Source organism: Mus musculus, chromosome 6 (genome assembly GCF_000001635.26).
Source record: "Mus musculus strain C57BL/6J chromosome 6, GRCm38.p6 C57BL/6J".
Taxonomy (NCBI): Eukaryota; Metazoa; Chordata; class Mammalia; order Rodentia; family Muridae; genus Mus; species Mus musculus.
Window position 1 is genome coordinate 86469067 of NC_000072.6, and position 22192 is coordinate 86491258.

General features: G+C 47.2%; 1 protein-coding gene and 2 long non-coding RNA genes across 18 annotated transcripts in view; 1 reads left to right on the forward strand and 2 right to left on the reverse strand.

Moving 5' to 3' along the window:
* C87436 (expressed sequence C87436) overlaps positions 1-1322 on the forward strand; it is a 35752-nt gene extending 34430 nt beyond the window's left edge. For all 14 annotated transcript variants that reach the window (XR_001785120.2, XR_377440.3, NR_157222.1 and 11 more), the window contains one exon: positions 680-1322. Coding sequence is in view for 11 of the 14 variants with exons in the window: in XM_006505977.4 (XP_006506040.1) it covers positions 680-888 (209 nt within the window). In the remaining 3 variants the exon portion in view is untranslated. The remainder of the gene's footprint in view (positions 1-679) is intronic.
* On the reverse strand, positions 1211-11764 carry A430078I02Rik (RIKEN cDNA A430078I02 gene). 2 transcript variants are annotated; one of them, NR_131125.1, is made up of 5 exons: positions 11600-11764; positions 6603-6712; positions 5717-5880; positions 3727-3835; positions 1211-3423 (listed from the first exon to the last, which is right to left on the reverse strand). It is a non-coding gene; the product is annotated as an RIKEN cDNA A430078I02 gene (long non-coding RNA). The 2 variants fall into 2 exon arrangements; NR_131126.1 differs by lacking the exons at positions 5717-5880; positions 6603-6712.
* Positions 11765-14309: 2545 nt separating this feature from the next.
* On the reverse strand, positions 14310-19161 carry 2310040G24Rik (RIKEN cDNA 2310040G24 gene). 2 transcript variants are annotated; one of them, NR_040293.1, is made up of 2 exons: positions 18936-19161; positions 14310-14633 (listed from the first exon to the last, which is right to left on the reverse strand). It is a non-coding gene; the product is annotated as an RIKEN cDNA 2310040G24 gene (long non-coding RNA). The 2 variants fall into 2 exon arrangements; NR_040292.1 differs by having other exon boundaries at positions 14310-14651; positions 18729-19161.
* Between the last annotated feature and the right edge of the window lie 3031 nt (positions 19162-22192).

Here is a 22192-nt window from a genome sequence, read left to right on the forward strand (position 1 = left end):
CTGTCTTCAGTCATAAGAGAAGAGGGCATCAGATCCCATTACAGATGAATGTGAGCCACCATGTGGTTGCTGGGATTTGAACTCAGAACCTCTGAAAGAACAGCCAGTGCTCTTAACCACTGAGCCTTCTTCTCTCCAGGCCCCAAGACTTCCTTTTTATTTTTTGTTTTGTTTGTTTGGGTTTTGTTTGCCTTTGCAGAATGGACTTGAACCCTCAGTCCACCTCCAGATCGCAGGAGCTGGGTACCCTGGCATATGCAGTGCCCAGCTAAACTCTCCATTTTATCTGGCAAAGGGCAGTCATTTCATTTCAAATCCAGCTGTGAGTCTAGCCTTCAACACCAGTAAAACCTGAATTGTTCTTAACTCTGTTGTCATAGTAAAGGAGTTGTGTGTGCCACAGCATGAATGCGTAGCTCGGAGGACAACTGGGAGGTGGATCTTTCTGGCCAACCTTCTGTAGGTTCAGGAGATTTTACTCAGGTCTCCAGGCTTGTGTTCCCAGTGCCTTTACATTGAACCATCTTGCCAGCCACATCTAGAGTTATTATCTACTACACAGTAAATATGAGTACATCCTGAGCTCCAGTGAAGACCCTGTCTAAAAAACCATAAAAGCCAAAACAAAGAAGGGAATAAGTTGACTCATACTAACCGGCCTCCCCCTTTCACTCTGTAGGTAACACTTCCCCAGATCAAAAGGAGCCAACGCCCTTTATCATTGAGTGGATCCCAGATATCCTCCCACAGTCCAAGATTGGTGAGCTTCGAATCAAGTTTGAGTATGGTCACCACCGGAATGGACATGTGGCTGACTACCAGGACCCAAGGCCACCCATGGACCAACCTTTGGAGCTGGCCCCTCTGACTACTATCACTTTCCCTTGAGGCAAATCAAGAGTATTTTGCAGAGTTTGCACATCCCAATCCCTGAGGACTATAAATCCTAGTAGCACTTATACGATCCCTGCTAACGAACCACACTTGGCTAAGATGCAGTTACTCAGCCCATCCATGTGTGTTCTGTAGAAGAAACTCTTGTAAATAGCCTTGTGTGTACAGTCTTCATACAAGTCGGGCACTTATTTCTGACCAGAGTTTTAGAAGAAACAACAAAAATCCAGCTCACTGGCTTCTCATGGATTCACCTGCAGCTTGTTTTTCTGTAATTCTCCAAAAGTCACAGCACTGGATCTTAGCCAACAGTGTTGGAAAGTTAACGATGCCCTGGGCCGAGCAGGGTCCTCTCTCTCTGCCCAAGAGCTCCAATCACTCTTTATTCTGATAACAAAATAAAGTACAGTGTCACTAGTTTTTCCAAATGGTGCCATTGATGTCATGATTTTACAATTAGAACCTGTGGGAGAATTTATCTTGTCAACAGGAAAGTAGGCAGTGCCAGGGGATCAGCAACACATATTCACCACCACCTCCACCCACCCACCCCACACAACAAGGTTTCTCTGTGTAGCCCTGGCTGTCCTGGAACTCAGTAGACCAGGCTGGCCTAGAACTCAAGAAATTCATCTGCCTCTACCTCCCAAGTTCTGGGATTAAAGGCATTTTTAAATTTATTGTTATTATTTTATCATTATTATTATTCAAAATTAAGAGCAGCTGAGCACTCGGGAGGCAGAGGCAGACAGATCTCTGAGTTTGAGGCCAGCCTGATCTATACAGTGAGTTCTAGGACAGCAAGAACTACAAAGTGAGAACCTGTTTTTTTTTTTTGTTTTTTAAAAGCAGCTGATAAAATTCAAAAGTTCTAGGTTCACTCATCCTAGAACTAAGATGGTGGAGGAAGTGAAGATTTGCCTTCTAGGAGAGGAGGAAGCATTTTCTACACACCTGCCATGACTTCCCTTTACACTATCATGCCAGTCAGTTTTCCCACTGAGTCTTCATTTTTCCCTGGGTTCTAGGAATTACTCTTCCTGAAGTCTCACTGGGGCTACAGATTGAGTTCTACACAGTACTAAAATTATGTTTAGTTTACTTCTACGTATATATTCTTTCAACTTGAAATACATTGGTTTGATATGCAGGGGTTTTTTTTCTCTCTCTCTCATGCTTTGCCAACATGTATATATGAACACATGGGTGCCTGGTGCCTTGGGAAATCAGGAAAGGTTGTTGGAGCGCCTGCAACTGAAGTTAGGGAGGATTGTGAACCATCATGTAGGTGCTGGGAACCTAGGTCCCCTGGAAGAGCAGCCAATACTCCTAACTGCTGTACCATCTATCTCTCCAGCCCCTTGATAGGAATGTCTTATAACTGATAACTCTGTTTTAATTGTAAATGACGAAACACCCAGCTCCAACCTGCTTGGAGGGGGGGGGGGGTGCCTTGTGTTTACAGTAAAGGCTGGACAAGCACCTTGTGGAAATGGGGTGTGGCCAGGCCATACAAGCCCTTGGGACAGTTCTAGCCAACTGTCCATTCAGTTGGGGCTTAACTTGGGGCAGGCCTGTGACTTTGATATTACCATTTTCACGGTAGGGCTTGATGCACAGTAATCTGTCAAACCAGTACTTATAGGACTCACTCTGGGATCTTGTTGAAATGTATATTCTAGCTGGTCACTATGGTGCACACCTTCAAGGGCAACCTTGTCTACATAGAACCAGGTCAGCCAAGGTGAGACCCCGTGTCAACAAAAGTGTCTATCTGAATTGTAAGCTTTAAGGCAAGGTCCAAGACCTGCATTTCTAGGAAGCACCCTGACACTGTACGAAGTGCTATGTGAAAAACTGCCTTTCAAATAACAAGGTTGGTTCCCAAAAGGATTTGTGACTTCCTTCCTGCCTTCCCTTCTACGGCTTGGTGTGGGTCCAGCAGCTATGGCTGAGGCCTGGACTGCGCTCCTGAATGACTCGGGATACTCGGGATACTCTGGACTAGTTCGTAAACTCCACGTCTGCATAATGACACAGAGCATCACATGCGATCTGCTGATGTGGCTGAAGATGGTGCTTTCTGGCCCATCCTGAGACACAATTTCGGTTAATGACAAGGGCAGAGAATGAGTATGATCCTCAAACTTCCCATGACCCGCAGCGCGACCAAGCAGCCAGGCAGTTTCAGGAGACCAAGTAGAGCAAGTAAAGAAGCCACGTTTCTGCCCACACCGGTAGAGGGGAGAAGCCGGAACAGCACGCGGTCACGTGGCCCCGCGAGGTGACGTCACCACGCTGCCGCCGCACGTCGCTTCCAGCCACACCGCCACTGTTCTTCCGCCAGGCGGCGCCGCAGGTTGGTCACGCGCTTTGTGCACAGCCGCGCTGGCGCTCCGGACACGTCACCACCTTCGCGTCCTTTCTGGAGAGCGCGGGAAGGAGGGCGCTGCGGGTGGTGACGTCACCGGGGTTCCCTGCGAGCTCGCGTGGGCGGGGCTGGGGACGTGGCGACCGCCGAGTGTCGAGCTGGAGGGGAGGAGACAAGGGAGACGAGGGGGATGGGTAGGGGAGAAGGGCCGAAGGGAGTAGGAAGGGGTGGAAGATGTAAAAGAGGTGGGGGGTAGAGGAAAGTGGCTGAAGATGGGAAGGGGGTGCGGAGAGGGGGTAGGGGAGAGCCGGGAAGGAAGGAAGTGTGGAGACGAGGGGAAGGCCGGAAGAGTTGGGGGAGGGGATTGTTTAAGGGGAGAGGCGAGAAGGAGGGGTGGGAGAGAAAGGAGGAGATAGTAGGAGGGACTTAGAAAGCCTGCCCTCCTTTCCCCTCCAACGCACCTTACACTAGCACAGCTCTTGAGGCCTCCAAGGTGTCTGTGGCTCCTTCCCGCAGTAGACCTTCCTCCAGGGCAGCCACGTTCTGCCTCCTTTAACCACCATCAATCACCTCAGGAACAAAAGGAATGGTACCTCAAAAGACTTGGTAGTCCCTAACCTTAACCAAACCCGGGAAGGTTTTGTGTTCTGTTCCCTGACTGTTAATAGAAGATTTTCCTCTTTACCGCCCCAGTAAGCCTCGAGCCCTCTGGGTGGCAAAGGGGTTAGAAATGGGACCTGCTTCAGAACTCAAGGTGGGTACCAGAGTTTACCCGAACACCAGTCTAATTCTTTGTCACTGGCGGCACAGCACTGACGAGTGACCTTGAGGTACCCTTTTGCCCCACAGTCCCTGACTTCCAGAAAGAATGGAATAAGAAGCTGAGGTCTGGGAACCATCATCTGAGCTGAGAAAAATGGATTCCCTGTCCCCTTAGTAGGGACAGAGTTGAACTATGGCTACTTCTCCAGCTCTTATTAGGGTTTGGGCCTTGTGCAGAGTGAGTATCCAGCTCCTCCTGGAGGGTGTAAGGGATGCTGCGGCCGCCCGGCCTGCCTGCCTGCCCGCCATGGTCTCCTTTGGTCACTCCTGTCCTGTTTATTAGGACAAGGCTACCTTGGGCTTCAGATGAAAGACAGCATTTGAGGTATAATAAAAAGTAAGAACCCAGAGGGGAAGCAGTCCTTCCTTCATGGCCTTCAGCAGGGTGGGCTAATAATAGAAGGACTCTGTATTAGCGTATTTATCGGGGTCTAGCAGTAGTCACCCCTTCTGGACCTGTTATTCCTACAAACCCACAATGCCTGTTCTCCATGCTCTGAGCACAGCATCCTGTACATAGGTCTTACTAGAGAAGGCTACAGGCTGGAAGTTGAGTTGACACACAGCTTTTTAGCCCTAATTGTCTGGTCTTTTAAGATAGGGTCTCACTATATAGCCTAAGCTAGCCTCACTCTTGGGATGCCTGAGCCTTCTAGGACTGGAATTACAGGTATGCACTGTCCTGATCTCCCCTCTGGTCAAGATAATGGAAGAAGTGTGGGGGCAGACAGTTGAATGTGTGGGTGTTTTGTAGTAGTTCTTTGGAGCCCAAGTTTTTTAAGTAGATGCTTTTTTTGCTTTTTGTTTGTTTGTTGTTGTTGTTGGGGTTTTTTTTTTTGGGGGGGGGGTCAAGGCAGTCTGTGTAACCCTGGGTATCTATAGACCAGGCTGGCCTGGAACTCAGAAATCCGCCTGCCTCTGCCTCCCAAGTGCTGGGATTAAAGGCGTGCGCCACCACGGCCCTGCAAGTAGATGCTTCTTGACAGGCAGCTTCTGTCTCATGTCCAGAGACTTTCTGAGCCTAGTTGATAGAACCTGTGTAGATAGAACAAGACCTTTCCTCCTGCCTTGGCTGGAAAAGCAATGGTTCCTATCCTGAGTCAGCCATCGTGCTGTTGGGACCTGTAGGCACAGGCCCTTGGGAACAGACTGCTAAGGGTTTGAGCAGGACCTGAGTCTAATCATGTGTGTCAGGAACTGCCTTGGAGAGCTGGGGATGCAGCTTAGCTGGGGGAAAGCTTGCCCAATATGCTCAACGCCTTGGGTTCCATCCCCAACATCATAGAAACTGTGTGGTGCCTCCTGCATGTAATCCCAACATTCAGGAGATAGAGGTAAGAGCATCAAACTCTTCAAGGTCTGACCAAGCCAGCTCTGTCAGTCAACAGTGTCTCAAGGGAGGGAAGGAGGATTGAAAAGAAAGAGACAGACAGACAGCTTTATAACATGACTCCAGCCAGTGCTGAGGCGTTTATACCATTCTAGGTACTTGCAGAGAATAGGGTCAGTTCTTAGATCAAAGACAAGGGAACCAAACAAGATAAACAAAGCCCCTTGGTCACTGTTTCCAGGGGCTTATCAGGGTGAACAAAATCAAAGGAATCCCACACTTTCCTTGGCTGAGTTTACCTTGAGCTTTGCATCAGCCCAAATGTGAATTCTTATCTGAGCCTACTTCCTTGAACCCAGTGACAAATACTTGCCAAATTTCTATGAGTGGCCCCAAGAGCTCTCCACATAGGTCTGTCCCAGCTACTTAGGCACTTCAGAACCAGCCTGTGCTACTGGGAACCCTGGTGTAGAAAAAAAAAAAAAAAAGTCTGGAGAGCTGACTCAGCAGTTAGTAATATCTGCAACTCTTTACAGGACCTGAGTGCAGTTCCCAGCACCCATATGGTGACTAACAACCATCTGCTTCACCCTGACATTACAGGTATAAGGAGCATGCATGGTACACAGATACAAATGCAAGCAAAACTTCATACAACACTTTACAAATATTAAAAAAAGAACCATGAAGACCTAAAGGGAGTTTGGTCATCCTAAGAATTGAAGTAAGTGCTGCCTGGGCCTAACCAGCTCTTTCTGGGGAACTTGAATTTGATGATCTCCTTGGCTTGGTGGCTCCTGTGGCAGGAGAGAGGAGCTCCGGTCCACTGTCCTCAGTATGTTAGCAACAGCCAGTGTTTAGTTTACAGACTCTCAGCTCTGTGAACTGCCTAAGTAGATACTTTCTCACCTTGGACCAGCATGAAAGTATTTCAGCCATATTGGGCCCTTCAGATCAGCTCTGGCTGGGCAGCTGTGGGAAAGGACAGAGAGGGAAAGCAGGAAGCCTCCCTCCCAGTGCAAGGCAACCAGCATCTACTGCCGGCCTCTGTAGCTACGTTCAGGAACATGATATCAGCACAAAGCAGAGAGTAGGGAATTCTAGATGAAGGGTCAGGCCGACTTCTCTGGGTCAGGGAGGGAAAGCTGGCTGGGGGTGGGGAGGTGTTGCAGACGAGCACAGTACCTTGAGGTGGAGAGGAACCTTTACCACCACACTGGGAAAGTTGCCATTGGAACTGATACAGGCCTGGGGTCATCTGAGCTCTCAGCCGCCAAGTCCATGGAAAAACACGGCTGTAGTGGGAGAGGGAACATGGCCCTCACTGAGTACTTGTGCAGCCTTCACTGTCAGGCCCTGGGCTGGACATCGGCTACAGCAACGAAAGCTTTGTTCCCAAAATGTTTCTATCCTTGTGAGGAGAAACCGGACACAGAATATGAGAATGAGATGCAGTATGTCAGACAGTGACAGGTGCTGTTGAGAAAGTCAAACAATGGAGCAGGAGGAGGTGGAGCTGGTTCCCTCCTTGCTGCTTTTAAAGCAGGATGTGGGCCTTCTTAGTGGGCAGGACTACACCAAAGGGCAGCACACCACAAGCCCTCAAGCTCTTGCCCAGGTAGCTGGGATTGGAGATCTGTTTGAGCCTACCAACTTCTCAGCCACCATGGTTTCATTTAAGCCCCTTATGACAGCTTATAACTGATCTCAGTGCTCTGGAGGCTGGGGCAGGAGACCCAGAGTTTGAGGTCAGCCTAGGCAACAGCAGAGCGGATAGGGATGTGACTCTGTTGGCAGTAGTGCTTGCTTTGCACATACAGTGCCCTAGGTTAGATTCCCTGCATCATCCATAAACTGTACATAGGAGCACACACTTTTAATCCCCACACTGAGAGGGATCAGTTCAAGGTCATCTTTAGCTTCACACATCCTTAGCTCAAGCTAGCTTAAAGCAAATTCATCAACATTTATAACCCCGATGCTTTGAAATAAGGATCTTCAAGCCAGCAGGAAACCTCTGCCTTTCTTTGCAATGCTAGAGAATGAATCCAGGGCCTTCTGCATGCTTTGTATATGGTCTACCATTCAGCTACCTCCCCAGCCCAGGATAGGGAGATTGAATATATGCGATACAACCATAGCCCCAAGCTCCTGGCTCTCAACTCAATATGGATAGATATGGTGACATATCCATGGACACACTATTTTCCAGTTCCTCAAAGGTACCCTGACTACAGCCTCAGGAAGTCAGGCAGGCATGGGTGTCCACTGGAAAGGGTCAGCTCCCATATACCTTAAGGCAGCTCCTATAAGCAGCAGGCTGTGTGCAGGACACACACTCGGCTCCTGTGACTCTATTTCATTTTTTCTATTTGGGGAGGATGGGGTGGGTTGGGGGCACAGTGGTCCTGGAACTCACACTGTAGACCAGGCTGGCCTCTAACTCTCAGGAATCAACCTGCCTCTGGAATGTTGCCATTAGAGGGGTATGCCACCACCGCTCAGCTTACTTCAAACGTTAAATGAATTTTGTTTGAGAAAATCTAGAAGTAAAGAAGTCCCAAGGCCTTCGTGTGTTGGGAGCTGACCATGTTTTCTCTAGAGATAAATTTATAAGGATGACTCACTGGGAGAAAAAATAAGCCATGATCTCCAGCTGGAACTCGATTCTCTGAAAGCTAGGTGTGGTGACAGGAAATGGAACGTCACCCTGAGTATAAACACAAGTTCCATGAAAATGTGTGTTACCTGTGGGCTGACAGAAGTGAGCAGAAGAGCTGAAGAAGCACCTTCTCACCTACTGGTCCTCCTCAGGGCATGGCAGTAGGAGCATGGAGGGAGGGATTGGCACTGAGAGGAACTCATGGATGTCTGCAGCCGCCTGGAGGCCGGTCTCCCTTTACCTACCTCTTCTGATACTACCTCCAAAACTACAGTGTCCGTCATTCCAGAAATCAACCCCAGAGGCATTCCAAAGACACTGTCACCTATATACAGTCAAGGAAGTAGTTTGTGGTCAAAGCAGGGAAAATCAAATATGAGATGATGTGAATCCTAAAGTCAACAGATCCTGTGACAAAGCTAAGAGGCACTCTACCAGCATTGGGTGTCTACACTAACCTGTGAGGCCTCAGAACAGATGATCTCCTCAAAGCTGAGGAGATCGGGAATGAGCATGAGACTGCACAACACATTAGGAGGTCTGCCTGCTGAACTCTGGCTAGTAACTCACATTCCTGATATCACCTACCACCCTAAGAAAGTACACCAGAGGAGAAAATACACTGGCTTCCTAACAGAAGGGAAGCTGGAAGATAGGGTCCTAGCTGACTCTACTGGATTCCTTCTGTGCCTTTTCTAACTCCCCTGCCTGTGAAGTTCTAGTCCTGCAGGCTCAGACATTGTGTAAAGAGAGGATTCTGGGCCCTTCCCTTAACTGTCTCGCTGGCCACCTTAAGTTAGTTGATGATATCCTTATGTAAACAGGATTCTCCTGCACAGAGGACTTCCTGGGAATTATACTCAGTGTGCAGGAAACAAAGTGTGGTACCTGCCCCCACCACCACCACAGTAACATGTAGTCTGAGAACCCGAGCACATCTGCAGGGTAGCTAGTGCTTTAAACTAATGTCTGGGCAGCACTCATGAGAAACCATCACACCTATACTTGCCTAAACTGTCAGCTGCCTCTCTCTAATCCACTGCTGGAGTTCCAACGGCCATGACTTCCCGCTTCCCACTGGCACTGCTTTAGTTCAGCAGCTCCATCCTTTTTCTGGACTCTTGGCATAGTTGATAACTTGTCTTCCTGTATCCACTCTCCCCTTACTGTAACTCTACTCCATAAGTTTGGGGTGTTGGACTTTGAACTATCCTGTAACAAGGTGCTTGTTTCAAATTCACCATGCTCCTTTGTTTAAACCCCTCTCAGAGTAGAGCTCGGGCACAGTGCTTTTCTAGCCTGCAAGAAGCCCCAACACCCAGGAGCTGGAGGCAGAAGGATCAGAAGTTTGAGGTCATCCTATGCTACATAGTGAGTTTGAGGCTGGTCTGAGTGACAGGAAATGTCTCAGAAACAAAACTGAATCTTTCAAAGGCTCCTCCAGGTTTTACTGATAACTGTACCTGTTACTTTTACTTTAAATTTCTTCATGATACACATAAGATCCTGGTTCCTATGGAATGGAATGCAGCTCACGGGTAGGGTGCTTGCAGTGTGTAGTCAATGGCCAAGATGTGAACTCCAGCACCACAAGAGACCAAAACAGCCCCTGAGCCGGCTTTATTCTGTCCATTCTCCAGCCATCCTCCCCTTTCCCCAACGTGCTCCCTTACTCTCAGCACTCAGGAGGTGGAGCCAGGCAGACCTCTGGGAGTTTGAGGCCAGTCTGGTGTACATATTGAGTTCTCTAACAGCCAGAGCTACATAATGAGAACCCTGTCTACACACATGCAGACAGAGAGTGTGTGTGTGAGAGCCTCAGCTCAGCCACCTTTGCACTTCCTACAGTGCTCCAAGGCTAGGTATGTTTTCGTTTGCTGGGGTTGTGATTTGTGACTGGGTAAATGAGTAGGTGAGCCCTGTCTGCTGCTGCACTCCACTGACAAGCCCGAAGTTGATCAGGCTTGGTCCCAACACCTCCAGGCTCACTGCTTATCTTGCATAGTGAATAACCCAGCACTACGTTTTGCCAGGTGGGAGACATGCAGGCCCCTCATAGTCCTGCCTCATCTTCCCCAGTGCTGGAATTACTAGCATTGGACACCATACCAAAGGGCTAGAAGGGTTAGGGATGGAGTTGAGGGTTAATACGTTAATACCTGCTGTTGAATGGTATTTTGCAAACTTGACAAGAGTCTCTGTGTCTCAAGGCCACCTTCTGGCATCTTCCAATCTTTCAGTGTCACAAGCCAGGATGTCCTGTCAGGAAACCTGAGTAACACCAGCCTCTCTCTCTGTGGGTGAGCTTTGTGGGGGTGAGCGGGGGTCACTTCCTTGGAAGCTCCTTGCTGCTTCTGACAGGCTTTGCTGAGCCCTGCAAGTGTGCTGGAGAGTGACCAGCCTCCAGGGCCTTCTGCTCTTTGTCCTCAGCAATCTAAAGGCACTCAAGGGAAGGAAGGTGCATCCTCTCTGGGGAGGAATGGATTGTTCTAATGTCTGCGATCTGGCCACACTTGGCATCTGTGAAAGCAACTTGCTTTCAGAGCACATGGAGCGCACCTGGCAGAGGTCTCAGATCACATGCATGAGCTGAGGAATTGTAGCTAAAGAAAGCTAAAAGCTGGATGCTATGGCTGTCAGGGTCAGATTAATGAGTTATTGAGGTTGTGTGAATTAGTTTATACTTCAGCTATCTGTGATCTTTGCAATATAAAAGCTAATTCCCCAAAAACACTTAAGAAAGAGCAATAAAGAGAGGCAGAGGCAGGCAAATTTCTGTGAGTTCTAGGCCAGCCCTGTCCACATAGTGCCAGGAGGAATTACATAGTGACATCCTGTCTTAGAAAGAAATGGGGGTTGGGAGGAAAGCAATGATCATAAATTGTATGTTGTCACACACAGTGTGGTGACCTTAAAATGGCTAATACCATGAAAATATCTACAACTTGGTGATGTGATTGGTTTACTGAAAATGTATTTTTTTTTAAGCAAAGTATTCCAGACAATGATAGCCAATTGACAACCCCCTAACAACCCTCACAGATGTCAGGGCAGGAATTTGGTCTCATGTTTCTGCCCCCAACTCCTGGCCTCAGACAGCTGCAGATACATATTCCATGTAGCTCCAGTCTCTGAAATACCAAATGGAAATTTACTGGGGCTCTCAACTAAGCCAGACTCTCACACAAACTGTACTGCCCCATGGGACTCTCCACAGGGCCAGATATTTTATGAGAACGGGCATTCCCAGTTGATTGGGTCAACAAAACGAAACCAAGGAACTGTGTCTTAAAACTAATGTATCCTGTTTAATTGTACACAAGGGACACTCCACTCCAAAGCAAGAGCCAGGCAAATCTCAGGTTTGTAGACTCGGTGAGAATATTGGAGGCTTTTGTGGAGCTTTGTTTTCTTTAGAGAGGGATGACCAGCTGGCAGGGGGCTGGACGCTGCCTTGCAGGAGGAGGGCACCAGCAGAGGAGACAGGAAAACACAGTCAGCAAAACTGCGGAGAGCTTACCAGGGCTCTTGGAGAAGGCACAGAAAGGAGAATCAAGGGCAAGCAGCGGGTTGTTAGACTGTCGACCTCAGAAAGGCAGCCCAGCTCTGGAGTTTCCAAGTCAGGGAAGAAAAGCAGCTGCTCGTGGACCTTCAGGTGTGGGCTGTCCTGAAATGGCCATGCGAAGAGCAGCAAGAGTCTAGAGGCCACTGCTGGCTGCACAGAAGGGGCCGTGGAGCGCTCTCAAAGATGTGTGACTAGGCAAAGCAAGAGCTTGCACTAGCTTTGCTTTTAAACATTTGTATATATTTCCATCTTTGAATCAGTAATTTGTTTACACGACTCAAAATTTAAAAACAACAGCAAACAAATTAGTATATACCTCCCATTGCCCATCCTTTATCTGGGAATGGTTATACAGGGAAAAGTCCCATGTGCATGTTATGCAACTACAGATAGCAAACGTACTGTGTTTCAAAAATAACTCTGAGAAAGATTTTTGTGTATTATTGTTGTTTGTTAAGTCAGGGTCTCAGTAGGTATCTCTAGCCAGCCTGGAGCTCAATCTGCCTGCTTCTGAATGTTGTAATTAAAACAATTGTGTCCAGCAAAGCATGGTGTTGTTAGTGGTGGTTTTTGAGATAGGGTCTCATTATGTAACTCTGGCTGTCCAAGAATTCACTGTGTAATACAGGCTAACCTGGAACTTACTCGCCGAGACTTGCCTGCCTTTTCTCTGCCTCCCTAGTACTGGAATGAAAGGTAGCTGTTAGAGATCATGCCTGCCCAGGGATTTGGTGTTTGTTTGTTTGTTTGTTTGTTTGTTTGTTTGTTTTTAGAAAATCCTTTGCAGCCCAGGCTAACCTTGCATTTGACCTTTTGTAGCCCAGGTTAACCTTGAACTTGACAGGTAGCTGGGGGGTGACCTTGAACTTCCAAGCCTTCTTCCTTTATCACCTAGGTGTTAGAATAGGTTTGGGCCACTCCTGGTTTAAGTGTTGATAGGATAGAATTCCAGTTTTTCTATCAGCCAAGCAATATTCTCTGCTTAGAAGAAAGGAGTCTAATGCCTTAACAGAAAAGGCTGCTTGGGAGATAGATATGCTAGCCCTGATCTGAACCCCACTCTGTGGGGAGGTACCGGGCTCTCAGCAGAACCTGAGTTTATTGACTTGGCCAACAAACTGCAGGATTGGCTTGTCTTTTCCTCACCAGCAATGGCCTACAGGTTACAGACACACAGCACCCTGCACCCCGCAGTGTTAACATGGTCCCTAGGGTCACAGCTGGGGGCCTCATGCCCTGGAGTAGGCACTTGACCAACAGCCATCTCTGACTTTTTAAAAAAAAGATCTCCTCCTATATATAGCCTTGACTGACCTGAAACTGACTTTGGAGACCAGTTAGACTTTGAACTATTGACTGCCTTCCTCTGTCTCATAACTGATGAGATTGTAGGTATGCACCTCCAAGCCGTATGTGTACGTGTGTGTACGTGTGTGTACGTGTGTGTGTGTGTGTGTGTGTGTGTGTGTGTGTGTGTGTGTGTGTGTGTTAGAAGCTTACTATCCCTTGTTTCTCTGGATTTATAGGGAGGAGTCCTCTAGCCCAGACTCCTAAGTACTAGGGTAATATTCTTGAACCATATGCCTAATTAATATGCACAACTTAACATTTTTTTTTTAGATTTATTTATTTATTATATGTAAGTACACTGTAGCTGTCTTCAGACACTCCAGAAGAGGGAGTCAGATCTCGTTATGGATGGTTGTGAGCCACTATGTGGTTGCTGGGATTTGAACTCCGGACCTTTGGAAGAGCAGTCGGGTGCTCTTAGCCACTGAGCCATCTCACCAGCCCAACTTAACATTTTCTATTTTATTCATTATTTTGTGAGTTTGGGGGTGGGATAGTGTATGTGAACAAGTGAGCTCCAGCCATGGCATGTGTGCCGATATCAGAGGACAACTCTCAGGAGTTGGTTCTCTCCGCCGGTGGGATCTCCTGGATCAGAGCCAAGCTGTCAGGCTTACACGGCAAGCACATCTACCTGCCGAGCATCTCCCTGGGCCCAATAGCTACACCTTTTATGTCTCAGTTAAAAGTAACAGTCATGCAATGGTGGCCCACACCTTCAATCCCAGCAGAGGGAGGCAGAAGAAATATCTCAATGGGTTTGAGTTCAACATGTCAAGTTCCAGAATGTTCTTAGCTATGTAGTGAGACACTGTCTCAAAAAGCACAAAGGAAAAAAAAAATGCATCAAGTTAATTTTGATGCCCATTGCATGATTTGGGGTGGATGATATATTTTTTTTTTCATAAATGTCATTAGTAGCCTGCCTAATGTCCCTTACAGAATAAGATCTTTATTGACCCTGCCTTGAGTGGTGGTACATGCCTTAAGTTCCAGCACTTGGAAGGTAGAGGGACGTGCATGTCTGTGAGTTCAAAGCCAGCCTGGTAACCAGGACAACCAGGGCTATGAAGAGAAACTCTGTCTCAAAACAAAACAAAACAAAACAAAAAAATCTCAGGGCTGGAGAGATGGTTCAGTGGTTAAGAGCACCAACTGCTCTTCTGAAGGTCCTGAGTTCAAATCCCAGCAACCACATGGTGGCTTACAACCATCTGTAATGAAATCTGATGCCATCTTCTGGAGTGTCTGAAGACAGCTACAGTGTACTTACATATAATAAGTAAATAAATCTTTAAAAAAAAATTTCACCCTGTCAACTTGACATATCATCTTTATTATAGTCTTTATCTTAATGTAGATAGGTTTCCTTTTAGGTTTTATTATGATCTGTGAACTGTCTTCTCCCTGTATGGCAGTCACATTTAGTTGGGGTCAGAGGACAATCTTGAATTGGCTCTTCTTTCACTGTGGGATCTGCAGATCAAACTCGGGTCCTCATGCAAGAGCAGCCGCTTGTACCTGCTGAGCCATCTCACTGTCTCCGTGTTGTTCTTTTGAGACAAGATCGTAGCAGTCCTGGCCCGACTCCCAAGGGCTGGTGGAATCTCAGGCATCATCCTCCAAACCAGTGTTGGTTCTATCAAGTTCCAGAGAGCTTGAATTAAGGTGGGAAATTGTGTTTAATTCATTTCCACAGACCACAGCTTAAATAACAGTTATTCGTCCTGTTCTAGAGGCCCAAAACCTGAGGCCAATGTCACTAGCTCCAGTCAAGTTGTGACAGCAGGCCCAATGTCCACTCCACAGCTCCTGGTGCAGGACCTGTCTCCAGGTTACATACCTCACCAGAGTGCCAGCGCCAATCTGTGACAGGGGACTGTGGTTACTTGTCTCTGTGAGCAGGCCTCACAAGTTCTAGGAAATAGAGCATGGATCTGTTTGGAAGCCAATTTTGGCCTAGCATATTTACATCTTTAGCATAGTTGGCTTTCTAATCAGACAAGTGAATGCAGGAAAGATCAGGAGTTCAAGGACATCCTCAGCTTGTTTGAAGCCAATGTAGGCTCCTTGGGACTGTCTCTCAAAAAAAAGGAAAAACGAAAAAGAAAAAAGAAAGTAAAAAGGGGCCGAGAAGTGACTCTGTGATTAAGAACACCTGCTGTTTTTCCAGGGGACCTGAGTTACCAGCTCCCATGTCAGGTAACTCACAGCTGCCTGTAACTTCAGCACCAGGGACTCAGTGCCTGTGGACAAAGCCTGCACTCATCCCTGTGTGCAGAGACCTAGACACACACATGTAACTAAACAAAGACAAATCTTAGAAAAGAAAGAAAGACCTGTATGTCTTTGTCTCACCAGACCTGGAATGCCACACATTAGTAATGTGAGGTGCCCAGGGGCTGAGGCAGGAGAGTTAGAAGTTCCAGGCCTGCCTGGGCAACTTCATAAGATTCAGTCTCAACATGCAAAAGCAAGGAGCTGGAGTTACAACTGCAGCTTTCCAGCGTGGACAGGGCCCAGGTTAGTCCTTAGTACTGCTAAGGAAATGTCTGCCAGTACAGAGCCAGTCATCATGCTGGTGGTAGAATATCTAGATGTGCGAGAAGTAGATTCAGTGAGTGATGACATCTGCAGAATTCCAGGTATGCCGACTGGTCTCCATGTGTAGCCTTTCCCCAGAGGCCGCAAAGGTTGAACTGGGCCAGACATGGTGCTGCATACCTTTAATCCCAGCACTTGGGAGGCAGTTTCAGAAAAACCTCTGTGAGTTCAAGGCCATCCTGGTCTCTAGGCTAGCCAGAGTTACATAGTAAGACCCAGTCTCAAAAAAAAAAAAAAAAAAAAAAAAAAAAAAGAAAAGAAAAAGAAAAAGAAGAAGAAGAAGAGTTGGGTCCTGTCTCTCAGGGCAAACTAGAAGGTGTCCTTTAGGCCAACTTGCTTGTCACATGGATTTCATTCCTATAAGTCTTTCCAATTCCTAGGATTCTCAACCTTTCTCCCTTTCAATTTTTTTTCTTTCTTTCTTTTTTTTTTCTTCTCACTCTGGCCCTGCTTGCTCCCACCAATGATTTATTTATTATATGTAAGCACACTGTAGCTGTCTTCAGACACTCCAGAAGAGGGCATCAGAACTCATGGTTGTAATGCCACCATGTGGTTGCTAGGATTTGAACTCAGGACCTCCAGAAGAGCAGTCAGTGCTCTTAAGTGCTGAACCATCTCTCCAGCCCCCTCCCTTTCAGTTTTTTAGGGCTGGGAACTGAACCTTGGGCTTGGATATGCCAGGCAAGCACCCTACCAAGTAAATGTTCTTCCAGAAAACCCAGGTTTAATTCCTAGCATTCACATGGAAGCTCACAACTCTCTGTAACTCCAGTTCCAGGCGATCAGATACCCTCACACAGACATACATGCAAGCAAAATACCAATGCACATAAAATTAAATAAGTCATTAAAAAGAAAAGGCATTGCTGGGCGGTGGTGGCGCACGCCTTTAGTCCCAGCACTTGGGAGGCAGAGGCAGGCAGATTTCTGAGTTTGAGGCCAGCCTGGTCTACAAAGTGCTTCAGGCGGTTACCCTCAGATTTGCCCTATAAAGTGAGTATTATTTCCATTTTGTTGATCAAAACATGGAAGCAGCTGAAGATGCAACATCATTGGCAGAGTTCACTGCATAAGCCTGGCGTCGTGGTGCACACTTGTAGTCTCAGTATTTTGGAAGTGGAGGCAGGAGGACCAAGAGTTCACAGTCATTCTCAGCTACGTGGTAGGTTTGAAACTAGCCTGGGATACTTGAGCCCTTGTCTCAAAAGCAAACAAACAACAAAGTAACAAGAAATAGGTGGGCGGACAGGCGCGTGTAGAGTGCTTACCCAGCATGTCCAAAGCCCTGGCTTCAGTTCCCAGTACCATACAAAAAGAGAGAAGCAAAGAAAAGGGGGGGGGGGGCCGGCGTTCTTTTCCATCCTTGGACTTATGAAGGCAGGATGGGTTACTGTGGCCTCTACTGGAGTCTCCATCCAAAGAAACTCCATCCGGGTTCCAGTTCCTGCCACAGCTGCTCAAACCCTTGGCAGGGTTTCCATCAGCCCTGGAAGGACAGAGCCTTTGTTACGCTTGACTAAGCCACCTATCCTGATGAATTATTCGAGACTCAGTGAATTGAGACCATGCTAGTCTTTAGACATAAAAAAGTAAGTAAAGAGAAAAAGAAAGGAAGAAGAAGAAGAAGGAGGAGGAGGAGGAGGAGGAGGGGGAGGAGGCTGTAACTTGCAGGGTCACACAGCCTAGTAAGGGACTGAGGAATATATGTGAGTTAGGATTCCAGATCTGTCCAGCATCCACATTCTAGGCTCCAGCCCTGTTCAGTCCAGTTCGCATGCACACATGGTCACTGAGCACTTGAAATGTGGCCAGCCTGATTTTACTGAACCAAGTACAAAAGATAAAGAACACGTGCCAAGTTGGTTTTGCATGTAAATTAGTTACATGTTAAAATAAGTTTTGGAGCATCAAGTAAAATATTTTAAAAATAACTTTATTTTTGCCATTCTCATTATTGAGTGTGGATGAGGGTGTGTATATGAGTGCATGCGACTGCAGGAATGCGAAACATGACTTCATGCATTTTCCCTTACAGGAGCTCCTGGGATCGAACTCAGGTTCTCTGGCTTGTAGTTCTGCTACAGAGCCACCTTGGTAGCCCAAAGGAAAGGATCTTTTGTTTTTACATTATCTATTTATTCACTTATTTCTTTTCCACACAGGGAATTAAACCGAGGGCTCTTCTCTTATCCCTCAGCCTTCCTTTTACTTTGTTTACCTTTTTTTTTAAAAGATTTTATTTATTTATTATATGTAAGTACACTGTAGCTATCTTCAGATCTCATTACGGGTGGTTGTGAGCCACCATGTCCTTGCTGGGATTTAAACTCACAACCTCCGGAAGAGCAGTCAGTGCTCTTAACCCCTGAGCTATCTCACCAACCACCCTTTTTTGCCTTTTAAGAAAGGATCTGGCCCTCAACTTCTGGAGCAGAAATGTAAACTTTATATCTGCCTGTCTCCACTTCCCAAGTGCTGGGATTTCTGGCCTGTGCCCACATCAGGAGGTTTGCCACTATATATTTGTTTGTTTGTTTGTTTTTTAAGGAATGCTCTTATCAAATGTTACAACATAGATAAAACACTGGGCTAAGCAAGACGCGCCTGAGCAAGGACGAGTATCCAAGCTCCTGCTTACACACACTATGTTGACTGGGCAAATTCCTGGAGGTAGAGGCAAGAGCAAGAAAAGGGAAGTGAGCAACAAATGGGCATGGAGGAAAGGAGGTTGCTGAGCTGGGGCGGGCCTGGGAGGGCACAGCGCAGGCGCAAACGTCTTTGTCTGCTTAAGGCGGAGTTGCTAGGTCCCAGACTTACTGCACAGAGCGTGCTGGTCTGGCTTTGTACTACCGTGTTTACTCAGGGAGCGTTGGGAACCCCTCTTCCTCCGCCCCCACTGTCCCTCTGTGAGCACGAAGAGGGCCTCATGGCAAACATGCAGTGCCTGCACACCCTCCGTGAGGCCCCACAACAGAGTACACACACAAACACTGCCTGCAGGCGCACATCACACAGTGATATAGCTCACACACCATCCAGTTTCTCAGGCACACCACACGAAGTTGTGGTGTTTACTTTAGTTTGCAGGCGGGCACTCTGCCCCCTGCCTTCTGCTCTTAGCTCTTACCAAGTAGCTTTAGTGAGGACGGAGGCCACCGGTGTCCCAATCCCTTTGTTTCCTGGTCTTGCATCACAGGCCTGCAAGATGCCTGCCGCCAACCCGCAGCCAGAGCACCCCATAGTGATTCTTGGCCAGACGGGCTCCCTGCAGGCTCTGGCCTCACTCATCCCGACTTTCTCCTTACAGGAGCACCAACCTGGACCACGTGCTGACCTGCTTGGGCCCTGAACGCCTCCTCTTGCAGAAACTTGGTTAGCTGAGCCTCTCTCACGCTTCCAGTTTTATTCTTAGTAAGGAGAGACGCTGCCTTAGCTTCCTCTTCTTCCATCTGCTGCACAGTTTAACAATCCTTTGTAATTGCTTGGTTACTGTGTGCCCATGTAAAGGGACAGACAGAAGTCCTGTCTGCTAACCACTGGCTTCCCTCCCCAGGGACGGCAGCAGAAAAGATAGAGTTTGCTTGGCAGCGACTGCAGCGTCTCAAAGGCACCTGCTCTCTCTGGCTGTCCTCTGCAGGCTCTGCTGCCAAACTACCTTGACTAAGGGATCCTGTGGGACTCACTTGTCACCTTGCCAGGTCAAAGCACCAGCCTGACTGTCCCTCACAATGCCCTATCCACCTCTTATCAAACCATTGGTTGTTGAGCCAGTCCCCAAATAGCAAACAATCCAAGGAAGAGCCCCTGGGTTCCAGGAGGTGGACTTTCGTTTATTGCTCTGGCCTAGAGCATTGGAGCCCTAGGATAGGATGTGGGCCTTGCCCCATATTTCATTTCTGAGTTCTTCATATTTTTAAAAGAATTATTTATTTATTATTATTATTATTTGTATATCAGTACATTGTAGCTGTATTGAGTTACACCAGGAGAGGACATCTGATCACTTTACAGATGACGGTTGTGAGCCACCATGTGGTTGTTGGGAATTGAACTCAGGACCTCTGGAAGAGCAGAGGATGGTTCCTAACCACTGAGCCATCTCTCTAGCTCCTTCATTTTGTTTTATTTCCTTTTTTTCATCTTGCTGGGGTTTGCTGAGGTTGCTGTTGTTGGGTTTGTTTGTTTGTTTGTTTTGGTTTAGTTTGGTTTAGTTTGATTTGATTTGGTTTTTCAAGACAGGGTTTCTCTGTTTAGCCCTGGCTGACCTGGAATTCACTCTGTAGACCAGGCTGTCCTGGAACTCACAGAGATCTGCCTGCCTCTGCCTCCCAAGTGCTGGGGTTAAAGACATGCCCCAGTTTAAAAATAAATAATTTTAGGCCGGGCATGGTGGCGCATGCCTTTAATCCCAGCACTTGGGAAGCAGAGGCAGGCGGATTTCTGAGTTTGAGGCCAGCCTGGTCTACAAAGTGAGTTCCAGGACAGCCAGGGATATACAGAGAAACTCTGTCTAGAAAAACCAAATAAATAATTAAATAAATAAATTTAAATAAGAAACTAAAACAAAACAGAGGGACAAGGAGGCATAGGACTTTAACCCCAGCACTCTCCTGTCAGTCACAAGGCAGAGAGGCAGAGCTCTGAGTTCAAGACCAGCCTGGTTGACAGAGTGAGTTCCAGGATACCCAGGACTATACAGAGAAACCCTGTCTTAAAAAAACAAAATAAATAGACAAAATAAGGGGCTGAAGAGATGGCTCAGAGGTTGAGAGCACCACCTGCTCTTCCAGAGGTCCTGAGTTCAATTCCCAGCAACCACATGGTGGCTCACAATCATCTATAATGGGGATCTGGTGCCCTCTTCTGGTGTGTGTCTGAAGAAGGCTACAGTATACTCATATAAATAAGATAAATAAATTCTTTTTAAAAATAGACAAAATAATAAAAATGATTTATTATTGTGGGTGGGTACCAACACATGTAGGGGCCAGAGAATAACTCTGGGTCGGTTCTCCCCCCTTTACATGCCGTCCGGGGGCTGAGTTCAGCTCTCCAGGCATGCTCAGCAAGTCCCTTGACACTGAGCCACCTTGCTAGCCCTGTTTTGTTTTGTTTTTAATTTCAACTAGCCATTTTAAAGATCAATATTTTTTTATTTAGATAGGAACACATTACATGTAACCCTGACTGACCTGAACTTACTATGCAACCAAGGCTGGTCTTGAACTCACAGACATTTGCACGGCTCTGCCTCCTTTTTTTGAAGGCTTGGTGTCAGGGTCTGTTACCCAGTGAGCTATCATGTTCTCCCCATCCCCTTTTGCCCTGGTTGTTTAATGCTACCTTCACCAGGCAGGTACTGCACCGACTGTACAGCACTGGTTCCAGGGCTCAGCTGCTAACAGAGCAACAGGGTCCTGGAATACACCCTTCCTGGGCTCAGCAAGTTCTGCTTCCAAAAGAGGAAGCCTAACAGAGACCTGAGCCTCTGCCACCCCTAAGAGGGGGAACTTACCTCAGCCTGATGTATCTGCTCACTCTAGTGGTGCACACCTTTAATCACAGAGTTTTAATCACAGAGAGGCAGGGACAGGAGATATTCTGTGACCTCAAGACCCACATAGTCCCAGGCATACATAGTTCTAACATTACATAGTGAGCCACATGTGCCGTTGCAGGGTGGCGCTGGCTACCACTGGCCACCATGCATAAGTTTGGGAAACAACCAATGTGTACATATGCAGTAAAGTTTCTTGCCAAGACACTGCCTGGCCCGGGCATGATAATAAGGTTTTGAGAGTATAACCAATCAGATGTGAGACATGCAAATGAGGTATGTTAATGAGGTTTTGTGAGGTACTGAGAGAGTATAATCAATAGGATGTGGGACATGCAAATGAGGTAGAAAGCATAACCAATCCGGGTGTGAGACACGCCTCTCCTAGGCCTATATAAGCAGCACCAGTTCTGGGCTCTTTTTCGCCTCTGCAATCAAGCTCTCCCGATAAACGTGTGCAGAAGGATCCTGTTGTGGCATCTGCTTTGCTGGTGAGTCAGGCGCTCATAAGAAGACCCTGTCTCAAAAATATTTTCCTATTCATGAAACAGGAAGCTGAAAGAGGGTGACGGATCCACTGGAACTACACTTACGGATTCTTTTGCACTGCAGACCTGGGTGTGGAGAGCTGAATGGCACCCAGTGCTGTTAACTACTGAGCCTCTCTGTAACCCCACGAACAACATTTCTAAGATTCAGTTCGTCCACATGGGAAATGCAGGTGCTAACCTGCTCAGCAGAGTGTCTGGGATGATGAAAGACAATGCTGTCAGTACTGTGTTAATCCTCACCATACTCACCTTAAAAGTCAACCCTAAGAGTCACACCCCTCCCCTACCCCCTCCTACTGTCTTGGAACTAGAACAGTAGACCAGGCTGGCCTTGAACTCAGATCCACCTTCCCTTTAGTGTTAGCATTAAAGCTTGTGCTACCACCACCCAGCTTGTTTTCATATTTTAATTTTTTTTTTTTGAGACAGTATCTTGCTGGGTAGTCCTGGCTGCTCTCAAAGCTGTTCTTTGTTGTTGTTGCT